General features: G+C 41.5%; 3 protein-coding genes across 6 annotated transcripts in view; 1 reads left to right on the plus strand and 2 right to left on the minus strand.

Moving 5' to 3' along the window:
• The window catches only part of dgcr6 (DiGeorge syndrome critical region gene 6), a 23,502-nt gene extending 9,687 nt beyond the window's left edge, over positions 1-13,815 (minus strand). Inside the window, exons 1-2 of the mRNA XM_007564864.1 lie at positions 13,805-13,815; positions 5,631-5,633 (exon numbers count right to left, since the gene is read on the minus strand). The gene's annotated coding sequence lies outside the window, so the exon portion shown is untranslated. The remainder of the gene's footprint in view (positions 1-5,630; positions 5,634-13,804) is intronic.
• Positions 1-16,546, plus strand: part of rasal1 (RAS protein activator like 1) — a 22,788-nt gene extending 6,242 nt beyond the window's left edge. The window contains exons 5-21 of one of the 2 annotated variants that reach the window (XM_016678161.1): positions 1,202-1,331; positions 1,787-1,868; positions 2,270-2,410; positions 3,199-3,290; positions 3,728-3,827; positions 3,999-4,152; positions 6,777-6,841; positions 7,539-7,651; positions 8,306-8,498; positions 8,600-8,737; positions 10,368-10,512; positions 10,991-11,163; positions 13,299-13,436; positions 13,581-13,716; positions 14,654-14,774; positions 15,012-15,091; positions 15,253-16,546. In XM_016678161.1, the coding sequence (XP_016533647.1) occupies positions 1,202-1,331; positions 1,787-1,868; positions 2,270-2,410; positions 3,199-3,290; positions 3,728-3,827; positions 3,999-4,152; positions 6,777-6,841; positions 7,539-7,651; positions 8,306-8,498; positions 8,600-8,737; positions 10,368-10,512; positions 10,991-11,163; positions 13,299-13,436; positions 13,581-13,716; positions 14,654-14,774; positions 15,012-15,091; positions 15,253-15,401 (2,150 nt within the window). In that variant the 3' untranslated portion in view covers positions 15,402-16,546. Of the gene's footprint in view, positions 1-1,201; positions 1,332-1,786; positions 1,869-2,269; positions 2,411-3,198; positions 3,291-3,727; positions 3,846-3,998; positions 4,153-6,776; positions 6,842-7,538; positions 7,652-8,305; positions 8,499-8,599; positions 8,738-10,367; positions 10,513-10,990; positions 11,164-13,298; positions 13,437-13,580; positions 13,717-14,653; positions 14,775-15,011; positions 15,092-15,252 lie in introns of both variants that reach the window. The other variant, XM_007564847.2, reaches the window with a different exon arrangement.
• Positions 16,547-17,557: 1,011 nt separating this feature from the next.
• The window catches only part of dtx1 (deltex 1, E3 ubiquitin ligase), a 53,319-nt gene continuing 43,067 nt past the window's right edge, over positions 17,558-27,809 (minus strand). For all 3 annotated transcript variants that reach the window (XM_007564879.2, XM_007564877.2, XM_007564874.2), the window contains exons 7-10: positions 27,580-27,738; positions 25,815-25,976; positions 24,827-24,916; positions 17,558-24,461 (exon numbers count right to left, since the gene is read on the minus strand). In XM_007564879.2, the coding sequence (XP_007564941.1) occupies positions 24,237-24,461; positions 24,827-24,916; positions 25,815-25,976; positions 27,580-27,738 (636 nt within the window). In that variant the 3' untranslated portion in view covers positions 17,558-24,236. The remainder of the gene's footprint in view (positions 24,462-24,826; positions 24,917-25,814; positions 25,977-27,579; positions 27,739-27,809) is intronic.

Here is a 27,809-nt window from a genome sequence, read left to right on the forward strand (position 1 = left end):
ATATATATATATATATATATATATATATATATATGTTTGTTTTCATAGTGCAACATGGACTAAGACACCGTCTGAGTGGCTCTTTTATATCTCGGTCAGGCTGATGGGTTAGATAAGGCTTTGTGGGAAAACATGTAAAACAAGTCCTAGAACAAGATTCTTTACAGAGATGACACTTTTTTCTATGAAACTTGTATCTGAAATGAAAAGGAATGAAGCTAAGTGCTTTTATGTTTATTTAGTCTAAGTTTTGTGATTTAGACTAACCTGATTATAGTTTTATAATCTGGTTAATGAGGCAACATCTCTGGAAAGCAATCTAAAAAAAAGAATATTCTCAAATCTGTAATCTGAACAGTTGCTTCCTCATGTCTAACATATTCTAACCTGCTTTGCTGTTACAAATCCTTTTTTTTCTTTTGCATGGAGAGTAGGAAGACAAATGGTCTGTTAAATCCAACATAGTGTCACAATAACTCCTATTGCTGGAACAAATAAAATACTTAAATAATCCAATATTATTCAGTACCTATAGCAGAAGGGTTAATCTCCCTTCATCTTGGTAAAAATGCAGATGTTCTATGCCACCAGGACAACAAATTGGCCTTCATGGATTAATGTTGAAAGCCATTCCTGAAGAAAAGTTATGAGAAGAGTCCCATTTGCGGTATAATGAAATCCATGCGGGGGATGCCAGCAAACAATCTTAAGAAGATGCTGAGGTCAGATGAGACCAAAACTGGATTTCTTTGGCTTGCTTTCATAACGCTGTATGTGGCAGAAGATTATGACCCTTAAGACATCCACTGTAAACATGGTGATGGCAGTATCATACTGTGGAAATACTTATTTTCAGCTAGTACAGGTACCCTTGATCTATTTCACTGGGTGAGGAATGGGTAATCATTTCTGTCTCTGCAGGTGCAAAGCTTCAAGAAACTTAAAATAATGACAATAAAATACAAATAAAAAATCATAACAAATGGTAACATTTTGCTGTAAATGTACAAATAGCCACTACTTTCTCTCAGTCTACCATATAAAATCCCAGTGTTTACTGTAACATAACACAAAATGAAAGTTCAAAGAGTCTTCATACTTTGACAATTCGATTGAAGAACCGTTTGTTTACCACCCACTACTGTCAGCCCATGTTAGAAACCACTGTAAATAACATTGTCTGTCTGTGTGGTCTTCACAGGGCTTGATAGCTGGATGAACCTGACTAGGGTTGACCCCGATGAGGAAGTTCAAGGAGAGATCCACCTGAGTCTGGAACTCCTTAAAGATACAACGAAGAGCAGCCTGCGGTGCCAGGTCATTGAAGCCAGGTAAAATAAAAAAAACTAGTCACTGCTCGTGTGGGGAGCAGAAACTCAAATGAACAAGAACGGCCCAAGTAGTTTAGGAGCAAACTTGTCATAAAAAAATGATAGAAATAATTTAGAAACAAATGTTCATACCATCTTTAACACAGTTGAATTTCTAGGGCAAAGTGTCTTACCGCATCATAACTATTTCTGCGATGAAACCTTCTCTCAATCACTTCCGTCTGAGTCACACTGCCTCTATCACCCCACTCGGTGCCCCATCTGCCTGTCCCAATCTCTCAGCCACCGATCAGTCTGCCAATTACAATTTGACACTGGTTTTCAACAAAGCCGAGACAGCTCTTAGTTTAGCCAAAAAACAACAACAAAAAAACACAATACCAAGATGAAACTTTTATGATCTGTATAAAATAAGGGATTAGATTGAGAGTTGTTTTCACTGCTGATACCCATAGGGACTTGGCACCGAGAGACATTTCTGGAACATCGGATCCTTTTGGAAGAATTATTTTCAACAACCACAGTGCGGAGACCTCGGTGAGCTCTATGACCTCTGTGACGCTTACAGCATTCAAGAGATACCCAGAGTAAAAAGGTGGTTTTTTTTGTAAATAGTGGCTGTCTAGGATGCTATGGTATGTCATAAACATCTTAGACACTAAGGCAGGTGCAGAGATAATTACAGGTATTTTGATTTTCATTTAGCTTTGTTTATTTTGTATATGTATCCTTTGTTGCATCTTAAGCCTGCAGCATATTCCATTTACTATTGAGACAGTTAGGATTGGCTTCATAATGTTGTCAAACGTAGCTAATAATGTAACTATCTTTGCTGACAGAGCAGCTATGATGGAAGTTTTATTTTCTATTCTGTACATTCTTTTATGCATAATTTTCATGCTGGGATCTCTTACCTATCTTTTGATGTCTGGGTGTAGATTATCAAGAAGACCCGGTTCCCTCACTGGGGGGAAACCTTAGAGCTGGAGCTGGACGCAGAGGAGCTGAATGAGGAGGGGACTGTGGTCGTGGAGGTCTGGGACTGGGACATGGTGGGAAAAAACGACTTTCTGGGAAAGGTCAGGGTCTCTTGAATTTTATGCTACGATTGCTGTCAAACGATGCAGGTTACTGAATCAACAGCTACTGAACCTTGTTAAATTTTAAGGCATTGCAACTGCAACTCTCAGTGTGTTTTATCTGGATTGTGTGAGGAGCATGCTTGGCATTGTCTCTTTGCAACAAGTTAAAGTTTGGTGTTCTGTTCTGACCTAAGGAAGCTCTATGAATATGTTGGAGGCGTCTGCATCATGTTCATCACTGAGAATAGGTCTTCTCAGCGCACTTCAGTAGCAAATTGTGCACTTGATAACACATTAAGACTGACTTGGTTTGTCATAATTTGGCATTGTGGGAATTGATTAGGATTCCTTGTTCCTGACTCTCCCGACCTCACTAGGTGGCATACTCTGATCCACAAGGGTTATGGTGTATATATTATGATTATTGTGAGTATTATCTTATTACTGATGGACCAATAATAAGACGCTATTGTCTATTGTTCTGTTAGTTTCCAGTGAGCCTTGATCCTAACTAGTCTTCTTCTCTAACAGGTTTTTTTCCAGCCCTGTTTTTAGTTTCCTTGTTTTTTTATCCAAATATGCACAACGCTTATCAGATTTTTACATGTAAAACCTATGCATCATTTTTTTCCACTACAATTATGCACCACTGTTGGTGTATCCCACAACATCCCACACTGAAATTTCTCGTTGTAACATGATGCAATGTTTAAACTTCTCAACACAAAACTACCATCTGTGATCTTGGCTGATGTAGCGTCCTTGTTTATTCTCTTACTCCACAGGTGGAAATCCCTTTTGCTTCTTTGCACAAGACACCTGTGTTAGAGGGCTGGTTTCGTTTGCTGCCCCTGGGAAACAATGAAGCTGATGCTAGGTGAGGATTATGGGTGTGCTTGTTTGTGCAATGATGCAATTTTGTGTATTTATGCACCTCGAATGTATTTTGCTCGTAGTTTTCTTTTCTTCTTCTTTCAATGCACAGGAGGACAGGCAGTTGCTCACCTCCGTGCTCCCTTTCATGCATTTAAATGAAGAGTAACAGGTGGAGGGCAAAGCCTCTGACAGCATCTGTTTCTTGAGATAATTTTAGAACAAAGGGCAGAATGAAATGCAAAAGAGATGTCATATTAAGTGAATTTCACAGGGTTATTAGGAACCATCACATGCTGCTTGGTGCAGTTATGATAAAAAAAGGTTTTGCTATGTATTACAATATATTAAATATCTTGGAGGGACTTTCTATAGTTTGAGGTTAGTGCAAGAAATTCAACTAATTCCTGAACTGATCCTTTTGTCGTCGCTGGTTTCCAGTGGCAAGCTGGGAGCTCTGCGCCTGAAGGTGCGTCTGGTGGAGGACCGGATCTTGCCGTCTACGTACTACCAGCCACTTATTGAACTTCTGGTTGAGTCGGTAATCTCCCCCGCAGAGGTCAGCATCGTAGCTCGTCCTCACTACGGATACTCATTCGTTCACCTACATCATGATCACAGAGAATGCTCCATGCGTTACATTTCTCCCGTCTATCAGTTTTCCAAAGGCGCGTTGTTCCTCAAGGTGTGATGAGGGTCTTTCTTTGAACAGGTGGAGGACAGCAGCGCCCTGACCATGCTGGAGGAGGTGACCACGGTGGAGAGCAGGCAGGATGTCGCAATGACTCTTGTGAAGATCTACCTGGGGCAGGGCCTGGTGGTGCCGTTCCTCGATTACCTTAACACCAGAGAGGTCAACCACACAAGTAAGGACAAACGAGTTGAAAATATTAGGAAACTAGAATGAGCAGACATTTTTAGTAACTGGTTGCATGCTGCAGATGGAGCTTTGACGTTAAATAGTTTACTTGTAAATAAAGGCAAACTGTGTTGTCCTCTAAGGAAAGGAGTGCTTTTAGTTTCTGTCTGTGTTTCATGTGTGAAATCTGTCTCAACATCCATTTAAATGTAGTTTTATAATGACAATAAAAATTCTTGATCTTGATCTTGAACTGGATTTTCAGACGTAAACGTTTAAGCTCTAAACACGTCACAGACTGTGCTGGACAGAATTGTCAGTTAATTAGTAAATATCCTTCGAATGCATTCATCTTTTATTGCAGTAGCATAAACTAACACTAAAAAATGTATAAAGAGAATAAAGAAACTATCATTAATATAATCTCCAGCGACAAGAGTTTTGGAACCTCTTTAAAATACATGTTAAGATATACAGAAATTAAATATATATATTTTTATTTTAATCACTTGGTAGAAACTTCTAATTAGTAATCCCCGACTTTCTGTTTCCCAGAGTAAAAATATGCAGTAAAACAGAGTTTCTTTTGTGATTCATTTTTGATTTGAACTCCATGGTGTTTTATACTTTGTTCACTCATTAGTTTCTGATTCTTTGCTATTTCTGTGTTCTGTTCTTTATTGGTTTAGGTTTCTGTTTGTTTAGTATGATCCCCTCATGTCCTGTCTGCATGCCTGCGTGTTCATTTCTGTCTTAATTAGTCATTTTCCCTCAAGTCCTCGGGTTCAGGTCCACACCCTGCTGCAGTGTAGTTAGTTAATTGAGTTCCCATGTCATTAATCACCTACAGCAGCTTTACTGTAAGTCAGTCAGCTCCCTTTCCTCCTCATCTGCTCTGTTGGTTTTCCACCACCCCTGTTTTTCTGTGTTCTTGTTGCTCACATGTTTTCTGTCCCTGCTGTCCCATCATATGTTCTCTAGTTCTACACCTGCCTGTTCATTGGTTTGCAGGTGCTCTTGATTAAATAATCACCATCAACATGAGGTTGTCATTTTCAGGTCTGTGTTTGAGTCACATGTCAAAACAGAACATGAAACTATTGTATCTTCTGGTCGACTAGAGAAGGATGCCAGGAAAAAGCCTGACGAGTTCTACCATCACAAATGTAAACGTGCAGTTAAAATGGTTAAAATTTTTTTTTTTTTTTGACAACAAACATCTTAGTTTGTTAAAGAAAAATAATTAATATGTAGAAAGTAAGTATGGTGAAGGATCTGTGATGCTGTGGGCCTGAGTCTGGGAACCTTACCATGCACTCTGTTTTTAACTTTCTGAAATATTAAGAGATTTGAAAAAAGAAAAGAAAGTTTGACTCTACCAATGCACCGAAAATGAGTTGTCATTTGGTCTCTCTGTATTTTCCAACTATATGAAACATTACAGGAAAAGACAAAGTGCTGTCCTATGAGGAAAAAAAATGAAACCTTCTCCTATTAATCAAAAGTTGAATGTTTCAATTAAAAGATGGATTGTATTACGAATGTCAATGTGGACTCAGACTACTGCAGCATAAGATGAATTCATTTTGATGCTCTGCCAGTAAACAAGCTCATTAATGTACCTCAACTCGTCCAAATCGTTGTCGTAAACATGTTAGTTTATCAGTCGCAGACTGAAACCTGCCAGCTTGCTGCTATTACCTCTGGCTCCTGAGACTCTCTAAAGGTTGCTTTCTGTTTTAAGTCAGAATTGACATCAAGGTCTCTGAACACCACAGCTATTGTCTGCGTGTGGGCGGTAAAAGCCCACTAGCACTATATTTACCACCCTGATGGCGATTATTTACTCACCCCAACAGTCTTTTCATGGCTTGTCCGAGGTCTGGATTAGTCATGTTTTTTTCCTCTGCACTGTAAGCCCCCCCAGAGATAATTCACACAGAGTTGTGCTTGGATTTCAATCTCCGTCGGTGTAGTTCGAGATAATAAGTGCAGTACCCAGGTTTCCATAGCAACTGCACATGATCCAACTGGTAACTGCTTGATCAGGAATAGATGCTGCGAACAGGCGGACATTAAAATTAGGAGCATAGGGCGAGGCGAGGAAAGCATATTGTACGTCCTCTGCGTGGGAGTGAAATCCGTCCTGCCAGCCCTGGAGGTGCCAATGTTTCACCTGACAACACAGTCCTGTCACCAGGGGTGTTTTTTTACTACCACCGCTTAAGAGGATTTACAGTGATGAAGCAGCAAAGTTGGGCTGCTCTCGTTTTCGACACTGCACACTGTTTTATTTGTGAACAATATTGGCTGATTAAGCTGCAACAAAACGAATATCCAAGAAATGTCTAAAGAAAATATAGAAGCTGTGTGTGATTCGCTTTCAGCTCGATATAATCCTTCAAGTTCAAAGGTCGTAATCGAGCCTAGTTAATGTGGGTGCTGAGGGATTTTAAGTGTTAAAAGTTTCAATACAGCGCTGAAGATTTAGATCTCAAAAATTATGAGCAATGAGCAAAATTAAATCATTTAAATACCTTTAAATGATTTAAATGCAGCTACTGTGCATCACTCATTCAGTTCTCTTATATTTGCTTTAATTTGGACATTTTCTTTGTTTTGTTTCCACAGCTGATCCAAACACCTTATTTCGCTCCAACTCTCTCGCCTCCAAAGCCATGGAACAGTTCATGAAGGTGTGACAAACTTTGTTATTTTAGTGATGCAAGAGTAAGTGTTTGGTTTCTTTTTTCTGAACGCATGATTTGTCTTTTATTTATGACTAACCCACTTCTGTCCCTGTTTGCAGTTATTGCATTTCCTGTCTCAGTTACAGTGCCCTACAAAAGTCTTAATACCCCTCTAAATTTTTACACATTTTGTGAAGGTGCAATTGGCAAAATTCAATTTCTACCTGAAACAGACCCTCTCTGTAGCACACGGTGATGCACATGGTGATGTTTTTCTTCTGCAGGTAGAATTGATGAGTGGATGCATGAAACTACATGCATGGCAATCCTGAAAGAAAACCTGTTGAGGCGGCAGGACAATGACCTTTAACATACAGCCAGAGCTGCAATATCATGGTTTTCAAATTTGCTCTTCCTTTTAAGATGACGTCCAAGTCCCACTGAGCTTCTATAATTTGGCAAAAGGAACAAAAAAATCAGAGTTTTGCTTGTTGTGTCGCGACCAAATTAGAAAAAAGCTTGAGAGGTTTTAATGCTGTTGCAGGGCACTTTACTGCTAATGCACATCTAATGCGTCTGACTGTATGCGGTTCACTTTCTGCACTGTGCAGAATTTGGAGGACTTTTACACATTTTGAAGCCAAACTCTGTTCCAGTGATGTAAATGAGGTACTCTGATTAAACAATGCTGTCTTGCTGCCAGGCCGTTGGCATGCTGTATCTGCATGAAGTGTTGAAACCCATCATCAATCGCATCTTTGATGAGAGGAAGTACATTGAGCTGGACCCGTGTAAGATTGACCTGAATCGCACAAGGTAAAACAGACATGCCGCAAACCTCATGCTGGATCACACCGCTAATGCAAAACATCTGATTCTGATCTAAACAACATCGTGCAGGACAGGTTCAGAGATGATTTCAAGTCGCAGATTTATGTGTGCATCTGCTGAACAGCTCAAGTTGAAAATGTGCTGCAAGAGGTTGAGAGCAAGACATACATACAAGAAAATAAAAAGAAATAATGAAAAAAAAAATAGAATTTAAAAACGGGGAGGGTTTGTTGCTTGGCAACAACCATGAGCCCCCTGAGATGTGGCTCTATTTCTGACATGGAGAGAAAGAGAGAGAGAGAGAGAAAGAGAGAGAGATCCAGGGTGTAACATCCTTTGAGTCTGCACTGGAAATGCCTATCCTAATCTTTTTCCCTCATTTTCCCTCCCACTGAATGTATCCCTTTTGACATTCTCAGTCTAACACAAAGTAGCTGTGTTCCTCTGTCCAATCTGCACAATATCAGTGTCTTACATTTATTCAGAGTACATTTATCATAATTATCCAGCGCAGGGAGGCCACAACTTGTGTGTAGAGTGGATAAAAGCTGCTTAGTTCTTACATGTTGCAAGTAAATGTAAGCACAAAATGACTCTGGCTGTTTACTGTGTTCCCAAATCTGGCCTTTGTGCCTGAAGACGGATTTCGTTTAAGAGTGGCGTGTCAGAGGCAGAGGTTCGGGACTTCAGCGTGGAGATGCTGCAGACGTATTTAACCAGCATCATCGAATCCATCGTCAGCTCTGTCGATCAGTGTCCTTCAGTCATGAGAGTGGCCTTCAAACAGCTGCACAAGAGAGTGGAGGAACAATTCACAGAGCCGGAGAATGAGGTCAGTGTCGAGCCAGACGCCTAAAAAAACTGGGAAAGATCCTCTGGGAAATCATTCTCAGTTCACGAAATTTTCTTTGAAACTCACTTTAATTTGTACAGGATGTGAAATACCTCGCCATCAGCGGGTTCTTCTTCCTGCGTTTCTTTGCCCCTGCCATCCTGACGCCTAAGCTGTTCCAGCTGAGAGACCAGCACGCTGACACACGTACGAGCAGGACGCTGTTGCTACTCGCCAAGGTACGACATACGGACAGACGTGGGCGTTTTTAGTACGAAACAAAAGGTGAATCGCTGTGCGTCCGTCCCAGAAGTCTGCAGAGAGGTGAAACACAAGGCTAATTATTCCTTGTGTTAAGGTTTAATATTTCTCAGTTCCCCTAATTTTTACATTATGTCATACTAAAACCAAAAGCTTCAATGTATTTCATTTGGATTGTATCTGATAGACCAACATAAAGTAGAAGAAAAATATAGAGAGTGGTCCTCCTTATTTAAGTTTTATTTTTTACAAAGAACAATTTCAAAATATACCCTAAAGGAGGGAAGTAATGAATATCAGATTTCACCCATGTGTCATTTCATCTGAGGCCTCAGAGCCCTTTTAAAAAAACGTTAGTAAGCAACACCAGGAAGTTGTAGAGAAGCTTAAAGTCTGGTTTAGTTTATAAAAAAATAACCCATTATTTAAACGGCCCACAGAGCACCATCTGAATACAGAACGAGTATGACACAACCACAAACACCAATCAAAACTGCAAATCAACCTGACACCACATGCGAAGTGGAACACGGTGGTGGCAGTAACATCCTGCGGGGATGCTTTTCTTCAGGAATGGCAGAGAAACTGATCAGAGTTAATGTGAATCTGGATGAACTACAAAAGGACTAAAGATGGAAGAAAAATGTTTAGAGGCTCTGATTGACTTTGCACTTTTTTGAAAGAAAAAGCAAAAACTCCAGATGTGCGACGTTGTGGAGCAGTGGCTGCTGTGACTACTGCTCACAATTTTCTGATTCGAGAGACTGAATAAAAAAATGCATTTCACACTTTTGAGGTACTTAGCAGTACAAAAACTTCAAAACTACGCATAAGTTTCATTCAACTTCACAATTATACTCCTCTTTGTGCTAGCCTATCACATAAAATCCCAAAAGGATGCATTAAAGATTGCGATTGTAATGTAATATATAGAAAAGCTCAGGGGGTGTGAATACTTGACACAAGACGCCGAACGAAAACCGTTGATCATGCAAAACACAGGCTGCCGTTCCAGCAATGACGCAGTGAGCAGAGGGTTTCGCTTCTTCACAACGGTTTAAAAATACAGCGTCACATATAGACTGTGTGACAGATTAGACAGAGTAGTGCTAGAAAGCCATTAGCACACTGTGACAGAGAGCTAACCACACCTTGAAACGGCAATGACCCACCAGTGTCACTCGAATCAACACCCACCATATCTTTAAAAATAGCAACCGCATGTCACGATCACTTGCTGGTTGTTGAGACCTCACATTCTCTCCAGCGCACGGCTCTGCAGTTGCTGTCCATGGTGCTGGAAGCCTGTTGCCATGAATCCGCTACAGAGACGGCAAGCGGCTATTTTTACCCCTGTATGTGCAGCAACCAGCCCCAGTTCAAAGTGGAGCTTCAGAGAGGGCCGTAGCGATGGGGGCTTCCTTCTCGCCCCTCCACTAACCCCCTACCGGGGCCAGGTGGAGGCCACACAAAGACCCTCACAGCACGCTTTGGCCCTCAGGGACCCTTCTGATCTTTGACTTTGAGACCTGCTGTCAGTGGGCGGATCTCTGACGTGATGAAAGATATCAGTGGAAGAGCGCATGTCGTGTGTTTATGGTCCCCCAGGCGCTGCAGAGTGTGGGCAACCTGGGCCTTCAGTTGGGTCACGGGAAGGAGCAGTGGATGTCGCCTCTTCATCCCATCATCCTCAGCAGTGTGGCCTCCGTCAAGGACTTCCTGGACAAGCTGATCGACGTGGACCACGACATCGGTAAGGCAGACGACACTGAGCGCTCCACCGAACCTGTAATCAGCCAGCAGGAGACCAACTGTCAGAGGGATCTGATCTGAGCACTATACTCTTGCTCTGTGGTGAAATATTCATAACTAGCTGGAAGTCTGGAAAAGGGATAATACTTTTACACACAACACTGGATACCCAGCAAGGCCTTGAAAACACCCCCCCGTTGCCCCCACCCTTCTTGAAATATTGTATTTCACACCCTGCCTCTTTTTCTCTCCGGTGCCAGTTTGACATTTAGTGCTCTTCAGGTGGAGAGTTTTACAGATCAGGACCCTCATTATTCGCGTAATGAGGCCTTCCTTTTGTAGATTCAGGTACCACCGCGTTAACAGGGGATCACGGTATAAATAGCTGTCACCAAACAATTAGATCTTATCCATATTATAGCGTAGGGCTCCCTTGTGCCTGTCAGGTTGAACATAACGTTTTCTTCTCCCCGCCGCAGTGTCTTCGGTGCCTCAGAGGGCCGTGTTCATGCCTTCAGTGACGGTGAAGGAGGGGTACCTCCACAAACACAAAGCAGAGGGACCCCAGCTGCTGTCCCGCTTTGCCTTCAAGAAACGCTACTTCTGGCTGACCAGCGAGACCTTGTCCTATGCCAAGACCTCTGACTGGCAGGTTGGTTTAATCTGCTAATATTCAGTGCCTTTCAAAACTATTAATTTCTCTCAAGCTATTATCTATTTTGTCACGTCACAATCGAAAACCTCGTTACATTGGAACTGTGAAGTGGAAGGAAGCGTGAAACGTAGATTTCAAACTTTTATGCAAAGACAAATTTGACAATTGTGGTGTGGATTTGTACTCAGACTTCTTTAATCTGATATGTTGAAATAAAAGCTGCTTGTGCTTGTTAGAGAACATTAGTGGACAGACGTCATCATGAAAAACAGGACAGGTCAGCAGTAAAGTTGTGGACATGTTTGAGGCAGGGTTAGGTTACATCTGGATTAGCAGCTTTAGAAAGGAGTGGCAGGAGGAAGACATTGTTCAGAGAAATTGCAGCTTGCCCCAAACCTGTAGGGGACAAGGCCAGGTGTTCCCTAGTCCTTAAGGCACACTGCCCTCATGTTTTTAGATGTTAACACATCTGATTCAGATGATTGCAGTTCAACAAACGCTTGGTAATCAACCAAAACATGCAGGGCAGTGTGCACCAGGGTTTCACCAGGGTTGTGAAACTTTGCTCTGGTCACATGAAAGAAAAAAATGCAAATGCAAATCTCTGCGTGTGGTCGTGTACCAACACTGCTTCACTCTGTAATGGTGAGAATTGGTGTGTTCAACATTTCACACCAACACACCGAGAGTCGCACTGTGGGCAAATGTCACACTTGGTGTGTTCAAGTGTGACACTTTAGCACCACTTAAATACGGAAACACGGTGGTGGCAGCACCGACCTCTGCAGGGACAGGAAAGTTGGTCAGAACTGAGGGGAAGATGGGAAGATGAACACAGAACAATCTTAGAAGAAAAACATCTAGAGACTGAGATCAGCCTTGATGCAGGACAATGACCCTGAATGTGCAGCCAGTGGAAAGATCTAAATTAAAATATATTCATGTGTTAGAGGCTTTGACTGACCTGTTTTGCAGAAAAACACTGGAAAACACGCTCAAGACCTGCAGCTGTAAAATTCTCAGGGTTGTTGAATACATTTAACCAACATATTTCCAGATTTTTATTTGTAACAAACAATATACATAAATGTGCATATAAAATGCACATACAGCTTTGTGATTGCACCATGACAAAACGTGGAAATGCTCAAGGGGTGTGAATACTTCAGCAAGACTGTGCCGTTTGTACAGGCATTTGTGCTGCGAGTTGTTTCTGAATCCATCTGTTGTTTTTATTGTTTTTATGTAAAAGTTTGTTTTGTCTTTTAAATCGGACTTCCAGAGGAGCCCTGAACAGCAGGGGGAAGAGAGCATTATTTCTCCAAGTCTTTTACTGTGACGCCTGGACGAATTAGCAATAAAACAATAATTATTTCTCCTTCACCAGATGAAAGACAAGTGAAACCGAGTAATTGATTTTGGAAGCTGGCTGGCCGTCTTGTCATGAATTACTCACAGGTTGCGGCTTTGAACAGAGATTTATCAGCGCGGAGGAAACGAGAAAATGGGGAAACCTTTTAGCCAGCCCCGTCGTGTTTTGATGTATTTGTGAGATCATCATTAGAGTTATTACCATGCAGAGTCTAACCTTGTAATAATGATCTCCTCTTATTTATTGTCCAGAGGCTGCAAGTAAGAGAGAGGGAGGCAGAGAGAGAGAGAGAGGGAGGCAGAGAGAGAGAGAGAAACATGGCTGAGGAACAGCCCCTTAAAAAGCGCTCTCTTTGAGCCGTTCCCCCGCTTTGTGTGACCAGAATAAAAGGCGAGGTTTAATTGAAGGCTCTGGATATTCATGCTAACGTTGCAAATCAGATTGCAGACAATGTCCTGGCCCCTTCCCTCCATGGTCGGAGCACTCCATCCATCCTCAGTGAGGCCAGCTCCCGTCGGAAATGGCTGATTTACACTTAAAAGTAGCCTTCGCTAACACACTGATCTCATCTTCAAATCTTTATTTTTTTTTTAATTTTTTATAGCTTTACTGCTCATGAAATATACACACTCTGCCGTTATTAGTGTCTTGTCTTGGTGTTTCAGCTTTAGTTGAGGAAAACCAAAAACTGAAATCGCCTCTTGGTAAGGAGTGACGTATCGTCACTGGTGTTCGTTAATCGTTGGATGAACTGTTGCAGGTGCGCTCCTCCATACCAATTCAGCGTGTGTGTGCCGTGGAGAGGGTGGACGAAAACGCCTTCCAGCAGCAGAATGTAATGCAGGTCATAACACAGGACAACGATGGGAAGCTGAACACCATGTACATCCAGTGCAAGGTGCGCTAGTGCCTTCGCTAATCAGTCACCATCTGATTCATTACCTTTTTTTTTTTTTTTTTTTTTTTTTTTTTTTTTTTGCCATTTGTTAGTGGCAATAAGTTTTTTTTTCTTTCTCCCGTTGTGTTGTTTTTGTCTCAACAGAACGTGAATGAGCTGAACCAGTGGCTGTCTGCAATAAGGAAAGTCAGCATCTACAACGAGCGCATGCTGCCTTCTTTTCACCCGGGCGTCCATCGCAGCGGCAAGTGGACCTGCTGCCTGCAGGCGGACCGTGCTGGTGAATCACGGCGTTACTTACTCCTACTGCTGGAAAGATCCCGAGAGGACTCGGGATGGGTTTTGTCCACCCGCTTTCTTGCGCTGACTGCAAAATTATCCATACGCCTTGAACTTTTTCCACATTTTTTCTCATCTAAATCACAAACCTTATTTTATTTTATTTTTTTTATTAAGGTTGAACACTTGTAGAGCTTGTAGAGCTTTCAACACTTGTAGAGCTAACACAAGTGGCATATTATTGGAGGTTGGATTAAAAGAAAATTATTATTATTTTAATTTTTTTTACAAATAACAAAACTGATTAGTTTGGTATGTCCCCTGTGTGGTGGGGTGCTGGTGCCTATCTCCAGCGAGACTCCGTTACACTTTTAGACACTGATTTGTGCACTATGTATTAAATTTCCTTTAGTTTCACCATTATGCACACTTTGTGTTGTTTTTTTTTTTTTTTTTTTTTTACATAAATCCCAATAAAACCCACGTACATTTATAGTTGCAAAGCACTGAAAAGGTTACCATGCACAGCCCTATGTCACTCATTGCCGTCTCAGAGCGTAGCATGTTCTGTCTGCAAATAGCTCGGGCCAAAAATACAGCCCCTTTTCCACCAACCTTTCGATGACCTCAGACGAGTTTAGTTTAACTGTATTTAACACGTCACCATTTCGCTCTTGTGTCTTCGCTGCTTCGTGCTCAAGCTGTCTGTAGCGGCTTTGACGCAGGAAGATGTTAGCTCTGTGTAGGTGTGTTCAGATTTATTAAAAGAAAACAAAAAAACATTCTGCAGCACTGTACAAAACGAAAGGGGCGTTGTTGGTGTTGAAATAATTTTCCTCTGCAGGGCGCCACACTGCTTACACCATGATTTGTAGCTGAATCACCTTTTAGTTGTCATGTGGAGCGCCACCCTTTTTAACCAAAAGGTTTTGTTTCAGTTTCAGGCTGCAGCAGAACCCACTCGGCCGTAACTCTGGGCGACTGGAGTGACCCGCTAGATCCCGACGTGGAGACTCAGATGATATACAAGCAGCTTCTCCAGGGCAGAGACAAACTCAGGTCAGCGTCTGCATTTTTTTTTTCCTTTTTTTTTTTTCAGCCTGGATGCAGCTCATTTGCCAGTCACTAGAGGTCTATGTTGCATTGCAAGACTGCTCTGCTCTGCTCTGCTGCTGCTGCTCATGATAATCAACCTTGCAGAGAGTCATGCATCTCTCTGCCACTAAACGAAAAGGCTGATGAGTTTCCAGAGGCAAAAGATGAGATAATGTGACGAGATTCTAACTGATGCTGCAGGAAAAAATACCTGGAGATGGAAGAAGCAGATCCGACGTCAAGCAATAAGGAAACGAGGATAAGCCCTGATATTCACCCAGGTGAGATCAGACTTTTACTATAGAGGAAACTGTAAATGTGAGTTTGTTTTGACAGTGTAAAATGCATTTTTACAACAAAAATCCATTTTAGATCGCTTGCTGTGTTTCTCTTGGATTTGAATTAACGGGGAAAGCTTATTCTGTGGACTTCTGCCTCCTAGACGGTGCCGAATGCAACGCTCCGCCGATGAGACCTGGTCAGAGCGTCGCCGCTCGGCTGTTGGTGGTGATAGAGGATCTGGAGCAAGCTCACGCCACCTTCCAGCTGAGAGAAATAGAGGACGCCACCAGAGTCATTCTGAATCCCTAGGCTGCACACGGCCTCTGATCTATTAATGCCTGAAAGGAGGGGCGGGTGTGTAGGAGATGCTGGAGGAGGAGGAGGAGGAGGGGAAGCAGACACACACTTTTGACTGTCACAGAGGAGAAACTGCGACCAGCCTGTTGGTGTAAAGAGCAACGGAGTCGTTGTAATCTCTATCTGTGCTTTCTGAATGCCACCATTGAGGAAGGTTATGACACGCGATGCTAAAATGGAGGGGGACTTTGCAGCATGACCTGGATGTTATATATATTTTTTGTAGATAACAAGCAGTCCGCTGCATGGCTTGCATCCACTTGTGAAATGTGACAAGCTTTTATATTTCAAGATATTTTACAGGACTTGAAACATTTTTATGCAAAAAGGCTTGTTGTAGTGTACTGTACAGTTCCTAAACGTAAGGTGATTTGATACTTGTGGTTTATCACTCATGTTTTGTACCCTGGCTGAGGCAATTCACCGCCAAGGCCACTTTGTAGCAGTTAATTTAACATCACACGTCATTCCAAGTGATGTTATGTTAAAGTAACGCTCAGTGTAACGCTACCTATATTAGCAATGCCTACATGTCCTTTTTTTTTAAAAAAACAAAAAAAAACAAACAGCTTTTGTCTTTGGTGCTGTGGCCATTTGATTATATAAATTGAGCTCTGATGTTATTGTTTTTCATATTTAAGCATTTCAGAAGTTTGTATGGGTAATATTTACCTGACTCAAAAGTGTCAGGCTGTGTTTGAGATGCCAAATAGTTTTTTTTGGTTTGGTTTTTAACAAACCTCAACAAGCCAATACAGAAATTGGTAAATTTATTTTCTGAAAATGAAGCAGGTTGGGTGTTTGAAGTGCAGAGCAGGAGGAAACAACTGAGATCAGATGTTATTGAGGAGAACCTCGGCTGGTTGCTTTTATGTTGTTTTATTTTGGGGGAACGTTCTTCCTGCCATGCAGGCAGCGTCTTGTCCAAGTATTCATATCCTCAAGAAAGAATATTTACCCTCATTACAACCACAAGCCCTAATGCGTTTCATTAGGATTTTATTGGGTTGAGTCATACAAAGTGACGTCAACCAGGAAATGAGATTCGGTTTTCAAACTTTTATACATTTAACGTTTTTGAAAACTACAAAGTTTTGAAAAACATAAATAAATAAAAAATCATTTTGCCAGCTTTCACAGATTTTCTTCCACAATTGTCTGGGATTCTTCTAAATTCTGAGAAGTCTTTTTGTCACTGATAAAAGAAAGAGCATCCCCACAGTAAAATGCTGCCACCGCCATGTTTCAGTGAAGGGATGCTCTTGTCTGATTAATGTTCTCCTCGCTTGGCCTGTCGATTCTGGTGGCCATGTCTCCACATGTGTGCCATACTCTTTCCTTTGTCACAAAACAGCTGGCTGCACTTCATTTTATTTAAGGCCATCAAAGTAAAAGAGGCTTTTCAGAAAGAAAGTATTTTTCTTTCAATACTCAATTTTAAGGTGCTTTGTGGTTGTCAGGTTACAGCTGACAGTAAAGTTTGACAAAATGTGGGAAAGTTAAAGGGTATGAATAGTTTCCCAAGACGCTGTTAAGTCCATCCTTTTCCAGATGTAGAAAAAGAAAGTCATATTGAACAACGTTATAAATGGGGGACCTCAAAAGAACCAGAAAAGTGGAAGCTATTCATCATATTTTTGGAATTAGATGTTATTCATTTTCTGTGCTGTAATTATTTAAGAATTTAGGGCTGCTGCTTTGGAGGGATGTCGTGTGACAGCTGGGGAAAAAAATCAAGTCTTTGCAGTTTGCATATTAAGACATTTTATGAAGACACTAAGCAAGCCATAACTTCAAAAACTTTTAAACATATCCGACTTCTTTAAGTGTCTGAGTGCCCAAACCTTGGTGCTTCTTAGTTTTATTCCCATGATCAAAGTGTAGAAGTCAAAAGTAAAATGATAGTGATGTGATTTTGTTTAATCAATTGATTGTAGCTTTTCTAAGAAGAAAAGAAAATGCAAGTACCAGGATGTTTTACCTGTGGTTTTTATTTTATTCTGCTTTGAATGAATCCCATGTGTTAACCTGCCAAGTGATACGAATCCTCTCAGAACCAGAGAAAGCGTTGTCGAAAGGACAAAACAAACATGTTAGCATTTTTTGGGGGGTGTGGGAAACACAAAATAACGATTTGTTTCAGGTGTATTTGTAATCATGGGAATGCCTGTATTTAATGACTTCACCCCTTGTGCTGCAGAAAGAAATAAAGTGGCAGTGTTAACTTGTCTGCAGGCTGGCTACTGTCCTAATTAAATACAGCCACATCTACTCATTCATGACTTAGCGAATAATGTGACTCTGCAGCAGCTGATCCCATAAAGCTCCATCGGTCGAACGAATCGTTCAATCAAAACCCACGAACCGGAAATTAGCCGATCCAGGAGCTGCCGGTGTTGAATGGGGGGACTGAATGAATCCAGACACCGACAGATCCCAGAGCTCACTTTTATTTCCACCAACCACAGCTCCAACAGTCAGAGTAACAAAAAATGACCGTAAAGCAGATTTACTGCCGGCGAGAAGCGTCTCTGCAGCTCCCTCGAAGCTCATTTCGATCCACGGAACGAGGAGCGGAGCAGAGAGTTGTCTGCAGCAGCCCAAGTAAGAGCACATCACATCTCTGAGGTCATTCAGAAAAAAATAAAAATAAAAAAGGGGGGTGGGGGAAGCTGGGTGGAATCAGAGTCAAGGTGAGAAAATCCCTCAGAGCCTCCAACGGCACATATATTTATTTTTTCCACAAGGAAGACACAAACATGCAACAAGGTCATCACAATTCAATAAAGACTGATTGATTAAGAAGCCCTTTATAGTTTAATCAGTGTCTCCCAATAGCTTGCATTTTTGTTAATGTCACACTGCTGGAGGTTAAATCGATTAACAATAAGTGACCGTTTAAAATATTTAATGAAATGACCACCTAAATGCATTAAAAAACAAACAAACAGAAAAACTTTAAATACCATATTGAGTCTGTTGCTGCCTCCAACAGGTTCATCTCAATAAACCAGAATATCATCAAAATGTTATTTTCATAGATCTATTCAAAAAGTAAATAAAAAAAAAACATTGTATAGATTGTGTTGTGTGGAAAATGTTGTGTAATGGCCAAAGCGATCGTGGGAAAACTGCTGACGGTTGTCCAGCAGTCAATCGCTGATATGTTTCCAAAGGAAGGGAAACCACAAAAGTTTACAGTTTGAGTCCAAGCACACTGACAGAGAGTTAAGTGTAAGGGAAAAAGTGTGGTGCAGAAAGGGGCGGATAAGCAACAGGGATCACTGCTAAAGAAAACTGGCTTTTCACATAACGCCGCATGTTAATGGAAGGTTCAGTAGAAGGAAAAAGTGTAGAAGGTAGTTGGTTCTTATACACAAGTGTGTTCCTGGAAAGGTGAAGCGGGGACATGCTACTTGTTAGAGTGTGGCATGCAAGCATGCTAATGGAAAGTTAAGGGGAAGGAAAAACGTAAAAGTGAATAAACAACAGTATGTAACTGCCTCTATACAAAACGCTGTATAAAAGTGTGTTAATGAAAAATGTAGTGGAGGAAAAACCAGCTTCTTTAGCAGCAACTTTTGTGTCAAAGACTGACCTGCTGGTCAACTGTGGAATAAGCCGTCTGCTTGCTGCGTAAGCGACAAAATCTTTATGTTATAGATTTATTTATTTTTTTTTGCCTTTTGCAATGTTCACATTTATTTTCTGACAAACTGAATTTTAGTCTTTCATAAGTTGTGAGCTACAACAAAGAAAACGAACAGAAGTATGTAACGATTAAAATACGTCAGAATGAACCTACAGAGACAAAAGTCTCACTTGGCGAATTAAATAATTGAAATAAAAGTACTTTTGATTATATTTTTTTATTTATACAGATGTGCCTGTAAATCAAAACCAATAAAGGCGATAAGATCTTTCTAACCTACTAAAGAATTCAATAAATCAATCTCTTTTTTTTTTTTTTTCCCCAGAAGACACTATGATGTTTTCATAGACAGAACTATGCATTGTCAATACACTTACAGTTTGGCTGACATGCACCTCTAGGAGAACATTACTGCATCTTGAAAGGACATGAACGTAAGCTTTGTTTACTGGAGACACACACACACACAGACACACGCACACACACATGGGAACAAAAACCCAAAACATTTCCACAGTTTTCAGCAGACACTACAAGAGAGTACAGCTGTAAATATATTATGTAATAACAGCTCTGATCACTTATTCCGCCTCTAATCAAATGCAAAAGTATGAAGTGAATAAACAGAACGAAGCAGTAATGTTACATAAGATTCCTTTTGGAGACGATCATTAAAAAAATACATAAAAATATATGTTTTCAAATACATAGCATATTAACGTCCTCAGACTGAAACCTCCCCCCTTTTGCTCACAAACCAGGAGGTAGGCAAACTATAGAGGAAATATCCGCTGCCATATAAACCAGTCCTGCTACAGACAAGCTGCGCACTAGAGCTTAAAAATAGGAAATTGCATAAAAGCCTTCTCTCTCTTTATATTCAGGCAGATCATTTTCTCTCCATTACCGAAACTTCATCTGACATCGAAAGAACGAAGGAAAAAAAAATAAAATAAAATCCCTGATTCACAGCTTTCTCTCCTGCTGTCCCGTTTATTTATTTATCTTTTTTTTTTATTTTTTTTTGTGTTTTTTTTTAAGAGTGTCAGGAAGGTGCGAAGGAGGAAACCCCTGGAAAAGGAACCGTTTTTAACATTGGGTCAAACATTGTACTGTAATTCTTCAGAAGTTTTTTTTGTTGTTGTTGTTTAAAACAGATAACATACAAAAAAAATTACAGGACAATTTAGATGATAAATACCTTTTCAAACAGCTGATGTCTTTGGTTCTGGGGACCGTGGTTACAGCTTTTGTTCTTGCTATGAGCCAACATGCTTGTTTTCCAGTTAATAACTTGGCAATGGGTTCCACTGCACTCATGTTGCACACACACACACAGTTAAGGATAACTCCACAGACACAAGCCTTTTATTTCAGCTTGTTGCCTACAGTAAGGGTGCGTTACCCAGCCGCTGGTGACTGACGGTGCTGCAGACATTTACAGAGGAACGGAGCTTTTCTGTGCTTTTGTCCTCCGTTTAATTTACATTTAATGTGGAAGTTTAGAACAGCTTGTCTTGGTAGGTTACCAACTTATCATTATACATATATTTTAACCTGGTTTAGGTTCCACTCATCAAGTGACGAAATTTAACACATTCTTTTGTGTCACACAATCCAAAACTATCCTCAGATATCCTGTTTTTGTGGAATTGCAAATGTGCACAACTTTGTACCCTGCACACTTATTGGTAGCCCTGGTAAATATGTGTTAAAACTCTTGAATTCATCTTTCATTGGGACACCCTGCCCCTTATCAACCAAGTGTCAAGGGCAAAAGATAAACCTATAGATTCTTACTGACAAAACTCACACTCAGATCATTTGTTGCAGTTCCAGTATTTTTTTTTTCTTTCAGCTACTTATTTATTAATATGCTGCAGCCCAACTGGAAAGGTATGTTCTCTTGTCTTTCCCATTTAAGGTGTGGCTAAGAGCATATTGGCCTCTGCATCATATCGGCTAACTATAATTTACCTGAGCAGATCGGAGTAAGATGTGTTAAAGAAATAAAAACGATTGTGTTAATTCATCATAACGAATTGTAAGGAGTTCCAATAATTGTGGTACCTGTAATTTGAGGAAAAAATAAATGCATAAAAAAAATAAAGCAAATTTCTCTTAAAGTGTAATTTTATCTCGACTAAAAAAAAAACTATACTTTTGTTTTTATTTTTATTTTCCATACCACATCTTTACCCAGGGAACCAAAGAAAGAGGGAGGAGATACACTTCCAAACACTATCAGCATGTGTTGGTTTATTTTAGCATTATTTGACACCAATGGAAATATTCCTACTTCCAAGCAAATGTTTTTTGTTTGTTTGTGTGTTTGTCTAATATGACCAGAAACATTAACTTGTAAGAAATATGTCAAGCATTTTTTGGGGGTTTGGGGTATCATGTTGGATTGAGTGTTAAATTATCAGACTGGGAATTCCTTTCCTACTGACATTATTGCAAACGACCAATGACGACTGATGGTAAAGATGATTGTTTTTATGGTCTTTGATTTGGTTTACGTGCTGGTCTAATGTTTCATTTTTGCTAAAACAACATCTTACATTTATATCTGCAATTTCACCTTCAGACTGCACAGAAAGGATTTCAAGTTCTGGGCAGGTAAGAAGAAGAAGAGGAAAAGTGGCCTAACTCGTTGGGGAAAAAAAAGAAAAAAAAAAAGAACATATCTTCATGCTAACCTTCCCTCGCCAATAATAAAAGTCGATTTACTGGATTTACTGGCGTCCGACAGGAAATCAGCAATGCAGATTCTACGTTAAGGTAAGGACAGCCGCTTTCTAACACTACTTGTAATATACAACGTTCATGACGTGTTTCAGTCTCTGACGAACTGACAAACTTTGCCAGAATCCATTTTTGACGTGTGTTTGCGTATAAATATGTGGGACAATCTTTTTTTTTTCTTTCCGTATATATAAGAGTATAAAAATAAACTAAACTTACGCCACCGACTCAAACTGAGCTCGAAATTAAAGGTATATCACATCTGCAATTATATATCATACATATACTATATATATATATATATTGTTTTTCTTTAAAGCATCGCAAGTCAGTTTATAAACATCAACTTTAAAAAAAAGACAGAAAATAGCAATTTTAGACATCTTCTAAAAAAAATAAAGTAAAATAAAAAGACTGATTAAACAGAAAAGTTGCCTCAAGGTGCTATGGAAGACTATGATTCAGCCCCCGAACCAACTCGTCGAATTGATCACATACACTCAGGAGGATTATCCACCGACAGGTTGCAAAGAAACATTATGAGGGCCTTGAGAAGCTCAAAGCTCTCAGATGTTACAAATGAGGAGGATGCAGGAAAAACAAGCAAACAAAAAAAACCCTTCTCTGCCAAAACGCAAGATGAAATTTTGCACCCCCCTTCAACTCTACGGCTCAGAAGAAGCGAGGTCGAAGCCGTGCGTCAGGATCAGCTTAAAACGACTCTGCGTGAGCTCGGTCGGGGAAATGAAATGTTTCACTGCTCGCCGTATGGGCTGCGGAGCTCGGTGTGCTGCCCGTCACGGGAGGCTTGTGTGTCGCAGGCGAGCTCGGAAGAGGAAAAATCGTTGGTGTCTGAGAGGGGGACGTCCATCTGGGAGCTCAGCTGTTCCACTCAAGGACTTAAAACCGGCACTGCGACGCCTCGCAGCAGGGCGATCGTGCTCTCGCTCCACCCGTATGGTCGGGCGTGATGGATCGAACAGACGGCCGGGGAAACTTTCGACAGCGGAGAATAATAATAAAGCGGAGCTTTCTGTCCGCGCAGAGGTCGGCCTCATCAGCATCGCCAACGAAACGGATGAGTTTGACCTTCAGCGAAATCCTGCTGCGCAACCTCGACATCCTGTTAGTTGCAGGCTTTGTTTCGGCCCGTGTGAGATTTGCTCTCTCCGCCAAGCAAATCCAAAATATACGTTTGGGTCTGCACCTCTCAGACGTCTAAACACTTTGCAGAATACCGATTGGTAAACAAATATAAATAAAAGTTGAAGATGACCTTAAATAGCTTTCACCATATCAGGGATTTTCACCTTAAGAGTTGCCCAGGCGGTTTGCTTCGTATTCACACCCCCAGCCGCAAACTTTTAAGCATTTTCATTTGTATTTTTCTTTGTGGAGATCACCACACATCACCCTGAACACGCCATCCCCAAGGCGAAACAGGATGGCGGCAGCATCATTTTCCTCAGCTGGGGCGGAGGAGCTGGTTGGCGTTAATGGGCAGATGAATGGAGTTAATTAAACGGCAGTAATGGAAGAAAACAGAAGAATCTGAAGACGAGCGCAGGCTCATCGGGACAACAACCCTAAGCAAACATGGTAGTGAGTTAGACGGCTCAGTCAAAGCCCAGACCTCGACATCTGTCCCAAAAGAATTGCTGCAGTTGTAGTAAAAGGTTATTTGTAAAAGATTTTGAAAACCATCGTTTTCCGTTTCACTTAACTACGCGTTGTTTCGCGTGAGATTGCTGCACAAAATCCCAATTGAAGTTTATGGTGATGACGTGACAAGGGGTGTGAATACTTTTGCAAAACACGGTTACTGCAATTATCAATTGTAGAATCAAAAACAGCAAAGCAAAAACAAATTACGGTTAAAAATTCTCTCCTGCGTATCTTTGTTATGACAGGCAACAACCGATCCTGCCGTATTTGCTCGACATTCATTATGCAGCAATAGTCGGGGTCATGCATTCAAAAGCTTAGCCTTTAAAACACGTCTGATTTGGACCCTGACCTTCCAACTCGTAAGCGTAGAGCGTTTCAGGGGGTTTAAGTCTAAAAGGGGTTTCACGTGCAAACTGTGGCCTCCAGCTTCTGACGAGAGTATAAAGCCAGCCTCGCATCCTCCTCTCGAAGGGAGGGAGCTCCTCGCGGTGGGACTCGACATCCTCAAGGCATGGATCGGGAGACAGCTGGGTGGAGATCAAACATAAAATCTGAACCATTGGTTTCTGCTTCTATTGCTCTTAGTCAGCCACTTCTGAAGGAACGTCTCAGGCTGTAAGCTGTTAAGGAGTCGCCAGACGTAGAGACTGGCACATCATGCATCGTCCCTTTGTTCTCTGAAGTATGCCGTGTTGCTGGTCGCCGCTGTGGCCGGCACGTCAGTCCTTCAGATTGTCCTCGCCGACGCCCTGAGCTGACAGCTCCGTCAAGACATTGTCCAAGTAGTTGGGGTCGGGGTAGCCGTGGCCGGTCAGGTTGGAGCCAAACTCCGTCTTGTGGTGAATCTCGTTCCACACGACCGTGTCCGACTCCCCCGTGGTGCTGGATGTGCCGATGGTGAAGATGAGGCGGCGGTCCCACGCCATGATGAGGAGTTTTAGGACCTGGAGATTCAGAAAAAACAAAAACAAAAAAACAAAAAAACAGGGGAAGTTATATAAATCCAACTTTGGACAAAAGGTTAAATAAATAAATAAATAAATAAAAGGCTTATTCCTCTTAGAGTAATTAGATACCTCTGTCCCATAACCTGCAGGATTTTACTGAATTTAAATATACATGCAGATGCAGAGAGAGACACGTCATTTATATAAAGAAAGTAGAAAAAACATAATTTCCAATTAAATTAAAAAAAAGAGAATATCCTAAAAATCAGTGCTTGCACATCTACGAAACTGCTGATCGGCTGCAGATCATCTGCTGCCTTTGCGCAGCACGTTTACTTCCTGGGACGGAAGTCGGCGCTCACCCTCCTGCCTTTCTCATTGTCGGGGAGGTAGCAGTGTCGAGGGAAGCCTCTCGCACTGAACTTCTTGCCGGGGTTGGGGTGCTCATTGGTCTGACGTGAAGAACAGAAAACACATTTTTAGACTCTTTTCTTAGACCAAGTACAGCTCAACAAGTGCTGGAAATCTCCACGGCGCCCACACGACAAGCTTTATTGTCAGCGTTACTTAAACAGCCCTTGGGGAGTGAGGATGTAGCGCGTACAGTACTTGATAATGTTTCAGAAAGGCTGTTTGAAGCCCCGCCTCCTCCATGTGGAAATGAAATCACATCATATTGATAAGAAGAGAAACATGCAATCGCTATAGCTAAAACGTGTTTCCCAAAATCTGATATTAACTTTTTGGGATGAATCGTTTTGTCGTCCTTGTTTCTTTCAAAGAAGGTCCCGCTGTTATGTCAGACATTTCCCTCAAATGTCGCAATAACAGATCGCCTTACGAATAATACCACTGTGACGTTTTACTCGAGCTCCGAAATCTACTGAAAGCCGTCAGGGTGCAACGCGGAGAGTGGAGGGAAGAGGGCACAGAGAGACTCAGCAGACCTCCAGTAATGTCCCTGCTAATGATGAATCGTGCTGCGGCGCTGACCGGAGTGGTCGTGACCTCGAGTATTCTGACCCTGGGGACGCGGAGGCTTTTCTGCCGGAGGAGGGAAAAGGTCAGTTTATTGTCTCTGTTAATGCTAATCTCAGCGGTCAGGATAAAATACGCAGCGCTCTGGTTTTCAGACTGGGACTGCACGCGCCAAAAGATAAACCACACCCACAGCACTGAGACTGCAGTTTCCTCCAAGTCCCAAGCAAGCGCCCTTCACCTTTCTGCACAAGCGTCCTTCTGACGAAACGAAGCAGATAAATCGGCTGAAGAGATTCAGACGCGGGGAGAGACAGCGGATCGACGCGAGGAGGCGGCTGCATTGGATCCAGTGAATGAGACGGGCCTCACCTGGATCCCGGCGGGGATGTCGTACACGATGCGGATGGTTTTGCATTCCGAGTAGCCGGGCAGAGAGTGGGGGATGACGTGGTACTCCATCTTCCCAGGGGGTTGGGTGCCTGTTTTCTCCCCATAGATGGTCTTACACGTTGGGCACTGCAGGCTGCCGTCCTGGTTGGAAAGAAAACGAGCTTAGTTAGAGTCAATCACGCGATAACGACTGCTGCTGCTGGCGCGTGAGTTAAAGACTTCAGCGAGAGAAATACAATACTCTGTCTGAGACGAACTGAAGGCAATTTGTGATCAAAACTTTAAAGTCCTGAAGTTAAAAATGCAGGAGAAAAACAGTAACTTCGTGCTTAAAGTGAATCGACGTCCGCAGACGTGGTAAATATACGTCTGGGTTGGGTCAGTTTTCTCCTTTACGTCCCTTCCCCCACCTGTTGCAGAACATGGGGCGACAGAAAACTACTTGACTTAAAACAGAGAAAGATCGAACTGATTCAAATCATTTACAATCGCAAAAACAAAAATATGTGACTGGATCTATGAAGATGTATTTTTGTAAGCTACCAGAGCAGATAGCTGGGCTAATTATCCAGTTTATATCTGGTGATTAAACTCCCTGTGCTAAAAAGTAATTCACCTCTTTACAGATTTCATCCGTTTGTGGCTTTTTATCTCACTTCAAGTTTTCAGAATACCAAACTTGTACCAACTGAGACACGCAGTCATCATGTTTAAAGATTTTATCGATTCTAGACGTCTGCCAGTTATTCAGTCTAGGTTTGCTTGTGGGTAAAAAAAAAAAGAGTTAATCTTAGTTAGTTCATTATTAAGAAGAAAAAAAAACAAATTGGGTAGCTTTAACCTAAAAAAAGAAGAAAATCAATTCATCATTTAGAAAAAATAGATTTTTTTATTTCCTGGATAATATTTATTGCTGTAAAGAAGGTCGTTAGAAACAGCCCGTCATTTTTTGGGGTTTTTGTTGCAGTATGTACCTTGTGATAAAATCAGCACGTTAAAATTGAGCTGGATGAAATGATGCATGTTTTTTTTTTGTTTTTTTTGCATAACTCCAGCAAATGAAAGTAAATAAAAACCGAATTACAGTTGCATTTCAGAGTAAAAGTCTAAACTCATGTGAGAAGCAATGTGAAGTTTTGCTATTAAAAAGGTTAAGTAAGACATTTACTTACAGGTTTCATTTTTTTTTCCAGAAAAAAATGAAACCTGTTTAAGGCAGAACAATGGAGCCCATTTAATGTATGACATTCGTTTTTCTTTTTGAAACTTAAAACTGAACACTCACCAGTGAACCCGTGTAGGTGGTAAGAGAGAGAGAGAAAGAGGAGAGAGGAGAGGAGGGGGTTTGGCGCTTTGAGTGATTAAGTACTTTGCATACTCGTTGAAAGGCATTGTTATAATTTGTAAATGCCATATTTAATGTTATGATTAGCACAAAAGCTGAAAAGCAAAAGACAAAACCTTTGAAACTGCCCCCACGCTGCTCGTTAGCTCCACGCGCATTTTTAAGGTGCAATCAGAAGAACCGATGACGGCCGACTAAATGCGCTTTCTGCATTTCAAGGAGTCAAAATGAAACCAACAGAATTCGCTGTGATTTTATGAAACGCCGTGCTGACACGCAGGTTCTAGGCCCGATAATTTACCGCCGTTGTGAGAACCAATCGAGCTCTGAGATATCGAAAGGTTTATTTGAGCCTGGAGCGACATCATAACAACGTCTGGCTCGCAAGCTTTTACCCACCTTATTGCCATTGTTGTACATGGCCACCAGGCACAGCAGATGGTACATGTGACCACATTTGCCAAGTTTGCCCACCAACTCTGGCTTGATGCCTTTGTGCTGCAGGATGCCTTCGTAGCCCGATGACATCGCCAGCCTCTCCATGCAGATGGTACAGTCCTGGAAGAGCCAACCAGAAATACTTCTGCTGCCATGGTTGCGTGTGTGTGTGTGTGTGTGTGTGTGTGTGT

The sequence above is a fragment of the Poecilia formosa genome, unplaced genomic scaffold, assembly GCF_000485575.1.
Source record: "Poecilia formosa unplaced genomic scaffold, Poecilia_formosa-5.1.2 Scaffold5, whole genome shotgun sequence".
NCBI classification, from domain to species: Eukaryota; Metazoa; Chordata; class Actinopteri; order Cyprinodontiformes; family Poeciliidae; genus Poecilia; species Poecilia formosa.